We start from the raw sequence: 4201 nt of genomic DNA, 5'->3' as shown, positions 1-4201 counted from the left end.
CGCCCCGCCCCGCCACACCCCTCCGCGAGGACGTGGACCAAACCGCTCTGTATGAAGATAAAAGGACTGCCACTTAGCGCCCCCGCCCCCCCTCCTCCCGACCAGAGCCTGCACTGTGTGCAACGCAAGTGTGTGAATTTCGCACACACTTGTTCGGTGTGCGAATGCCCATTCGTTGACATACGGGAGTCAAATGGTTAATTTTTCCTCATAAATTTACAAACGTGTGTCTACGAATGGCGTTTTCACAAACCTACAAGTGTGCGACACAAGTGTCCAAATGCACTCTCATTTCCTTACGAACTCGCTTTCGGACGGTTCTGTACGGACCTAATACCGATCGAATTATCCATAACACGGACAATGGCATTCGTGTTACGGGTGATTTGTTGTTCGTGTTACGTTTCAACATATTTCTCCGTAACATACGGATAGCACTTCCGTAAGGTGTTAGCCCATGTGTATAGAGCGGCGATTAAGTTTTATTCAGTTATGGCCAATATGCCTATATATACGGGAAATCCTGGGTGTTTTCGCTAGCACGTTTCTGAGGGGGAAAAAACTAAAGAAGACAACACATCAATTCATTTAAATCACATTTTTATAAACGAGTGTCAATAGTGGCGTATTTATGGCAGATCTAGAACCTGGGAATCCCGGGGTTCTAGATTTGCCTTGTTATTGTTTCGGAACAACATGACATTCTGCCAGCACGCACGCTACCGTATCTTTCTCATAACCGAATCTTAATTTAAATAGGTAATGTCCATACGGCATGATTGGAACTTTTGGAAACGTCCAATCTATTGGTTCGCGGTCGACCTCGTATAGACCCTGAGAAAAAAAAATGGATTAACCCAATGCCATACGTCTGACGTCCGGGTCGGGAATAGTGAAATAGTTGTGTTGCTTTTTGTCTTGTACGGCTCAATAGTCTATAAAATTCAGCCTCTGTCTGTAGTAGTAGTAGTAGTAGTCATCATACGCCAGTTTAAGTTCACTCTTAATATAAAGGGGCAATTTTGTTCGTAATATATAAGGGAACGTTTTCGTGCACGTCCAGATTGTTCGTTCCTAAAATTTGACAGGACAATCTAGCTGCACCGGACCGAAAACAGTCACTTTTGTTTTGCTCCTGGAAAAAAAAGGTGGAATACGAGTGTTTTTGTTTTTTTTTAATGAAGTTACAATTAGGAGCAAAAATAGTGACTGTTTTCGGCCGTAAACTTTATTTCCCAGATTTTTATCAATAATCTTAATTGTTTTTTGACAACACTTTTTTTTTTTGACAATAACACGTGTTGCTAACAAACTTAAATAAACTTTCGTTGTTAATTTACAACCATTTGTTAACAGTGATGCAGCACGTCCACACGCCTGTATTAATGTAATTGTGCAGCGGGGTCTGTGGTCCGCCGTGTATGTGTACTTACAGCGCGAAGGACGCAAGGGTCTCTGACTTTTCCGAAAAATGTGCGATAAAATCCGGGGATATGTACTGTAACCAGTGAGCATGCTTTATCTTTGAACTCAAAGATAAATGCGTTTTGTTTCCATTGGTTATTATTCCGAACAGCCAGGTTTGCTCTCGCCTGTGAAGAATAATTTCTATTATTATTGTATTATACTGCTTACGAAACAATTAAGATAACGCCATTGCTGATTTGTGTGATGAAATATTGGCATTCCTGTTTGCCATTGTAGAGTGCCGAATTTCGGCATCCTTCTAAAGAATACAGCAATCAGGCAATCAAAAGTGGACAAAAGAATGCAAAAAGTTTGCTAGCCTCCGAAAGAACCAGGCAAAAAAACATTCAATCAAAAATTACGACAACACTTACGATAAATAAAGTGTGCCACTGGCGTGAAAATGCAAGGGCTCAACTTGCACACTTTTAACTGTTTGATTTGATATTTCAATACCATAAAGTGTAAAGGTGAACACTGACCAGTGTTCAACTCCATGGTTCGCCATTAATCTAAATGGACACTTGATTCCAAACAATGTGACGCGTGTCACAGTCGCTTAAATGTGACGTCAAAGTGTTTGAATAAGTGCCTACAAACGATGAGAATGCGAGTCGAACACTTTTTTGTGTATCAGTTATATCAGTGCACCTATAAAAAAAGACAAAGAAGATAAATGTCTTACCCAGCTACTATCATTTACCGATCTTGATACAGTAAGATTTCCGGAAATGAGCTGCAAATCGTTTGGTTTCTGCGGGTTGAAGTGCGTAACTCGTAAATTCCATTTCCAATCACCCTCGTTTTCACACACGGAGAAACGATCTGCGTAAACTATCCATGGACCCTAAAAGGTAGAATCTGGTTTTACTGCAAATAGAATCATGTTGGAGGTCCAGGTTTCTTAGGTACTTCTATAAATCTAAAACAAGTTGACAGCATGTTACAGATAGACTTTCATAGAACGTACCGCGAAACTTTTGATGGCTTTGGCATCGGTGCCTTCATGGTTCACGAGCGTCACAGTCACGAGCATGTACAACGTCGCAGCATTGAGCAGGGACATGCTAAAAGCTGAGCCAGGATTGAGTAGCAGATTCGGGAGAAACTAATCTAAACTTGTAAGTGAGAAACAACGAAACAGACCCATCTCGATAAAAAGTGATAAACAGATTCGTAAAGAATTGGTCAAAAATGCTCAAACTAACGTCCCAAAGGAATCTCAGGCCCTGTGTTTACCGTGTGGCTTGTAGAGAGTCGTTGGTCCCGTCCGCTCACGGCCGTGTGGAGAGAGTGATCGTTCGGCGGACGCACCGATTGGGTTGGCGTGCCGTCGCGACCGCTCGCGTGAAACTTGATTGGCAGCAGAAAAAGGGCTTTGACTGACTGACGAAGTGAGTCGTGCAATGTGCCATTCATCGGCATATTCTGCTACAATGTAAATAGCCACAGCGGAAACGGGTCCCTTACTCTTGGTTGTCACTGTACACATGTCAATTCTGTCACATTTGCAGTCAGTTTCAGTTATTTACAGTCATTCCGTGAATTTTGTGATATTTTCGTTCGTTTAGTCAGTTTTTGGTCATTTCATCATTTTTTCTTCTTAGTCATCTTAAATCATTTTCTATCGTCAGCTCACGTCGCATCACGTGAATTATTGTCGTCCATGCAATCGGTGAACTAGAAATTTTTTGGGACGCAACTGATTTATCACTCACAATCTTGCCGGCGGAATTAATAATATTGTGGTCCAAGGCTAATTTAGCGAATGTATTAGCTATTTTAGCTCCGTGAACGTTCTTTAAAATTTCAGTCATTTTTAAATCAGTCTCAGTAATTTCTAATTGAACACCTACAAGTGTGCGACATTTCCGCACACTGCTTGTTTTTCCAGTTGTACAGCTAGAGAACCTCGGCCGCAGCCGTCGCGAGGGGGCGGGTCAGATCTGTCTACACATGTGGATGTTTGCTCGGACAAACAGGAATGGAGCTTATGAGTAAACGTTTGCCTGTTGACGCGCCAAAATCTCGTATTCCCTTTTGAAACACGCGCCCTTTACTTACTTTCATGTTGACGGAAAGAGAGGGGGGGAAGGGGGGGCGTTCTGAAGGTGGGAGAAGCTAATGTGCGCGTGACGCGTTGCCAACGCTGTCGCGGCTGAGGTGCCGCCCCACAGCGCCCCAAGGCACTCCCTGCAATTGGCAAAGTTTACCCACCCGCGCCACACCCGCACTGTGTGTCATGTCTCTTGCCAGCGACCACGGCTGGCTGAGATGCGGCTGCGTGTCGGCTGAGCTGCAACTTCCGAGCTGCTGAAGTGGATTGCTGAGCAGCAGAGGTATGTGGTGGTGGTCTAGACCCGTTGGTTTTTGCTAGCAGATCAACGCTGAGCGTAAACGATTTTTAAAAAAAATCCTTTAATTATTTTTTTAAGAAAAAATATCGGGCCTCTTTTTTCCCGCAACTTTTCCTGTTCTTTTCCGTCCTTCAAATCCCTAAGATTTTTGTATCTATTCTCTACCACTGTAGCGGATCGTTTCTCGCTTTCTCGTGCACACCTTTTGCCATACGCCGCGGGGGGGGAGTTAAAGGGAACCTCCATGCCGCCCCGAGAAAAATGGAGGGCGTCGTAGAAAGGGGAGAGAGAGAGAAGGTGGCAGTGGACGTTAGAAAGGGTCGGAGAGCTGGAAGGTGGAGGAGCGTTGGTGATCCCGCGAGGGTAGGGTTGAGGAG

The 4201-nt window shown here is 43.9% G+C and overlaps 1 protein-coding gene across 5 annotated transcripts in view; it reads right to left on the bottom strand.

The window, feature by feature from the left end:
- Positions 1-578: 578 nt before the first annotated feature.
- Positions 579-4201, bottom strand: part of LOC113215181 (uncharacterized) — a 14651-nt gene continuing 11028 nt past the window's right edge. The window contains exons 2-6 of one of the 5 annotated variants that reach the window (XM_052270243.1): positions 2707-2898; positions 2438-2541; positions 2153-2314; positions 1434-1592; positions 579-834 (exon numbers count right to left, since the gene is read on the bottom strand). In XM_052270243.1, coding sequence (XP_052126203.1) covers positions 679-834; positions 1434-1592; positions 2153-2314; positions 2438-2541; positions 2707-2898 — 773 coding nt within the window. In that variant the 3' untranslated portion in view covers positions 579-678. Of the gene's footprint in view, positions 835-1433; positions 1593-2152; positions 2315-2437; positions 2586-2706; positions 3016-4201 lie in introns of those variants that run through there. The other 4 variants (XM_026434790.2, XM_026434792.2, XM_026434791.2 and 1 more) reach the window with 4 other exon arrangements.

The sequence above is a fragment of the Frankliniella occidentalis genome, unplaced genomic scaffold, assembly GCF_000697945.3.
Source record: "Frankliniella occidentalis isolate FOCC.00 unplaced genomic scaffold, Focc_3.1 Scaffold5, whole genome shotgun sequence".
In the NCBI taxonomy this organism is placed as follows: Eukaryota; Metazoa; Arthropoda; class Insecta; order Thysanoptera; family Thripidae; genus Frankliniella; species Frankliniella occidentalis.
This window is presented reverse-complemented; position numbering and strand designations above follow the sequence as displayed.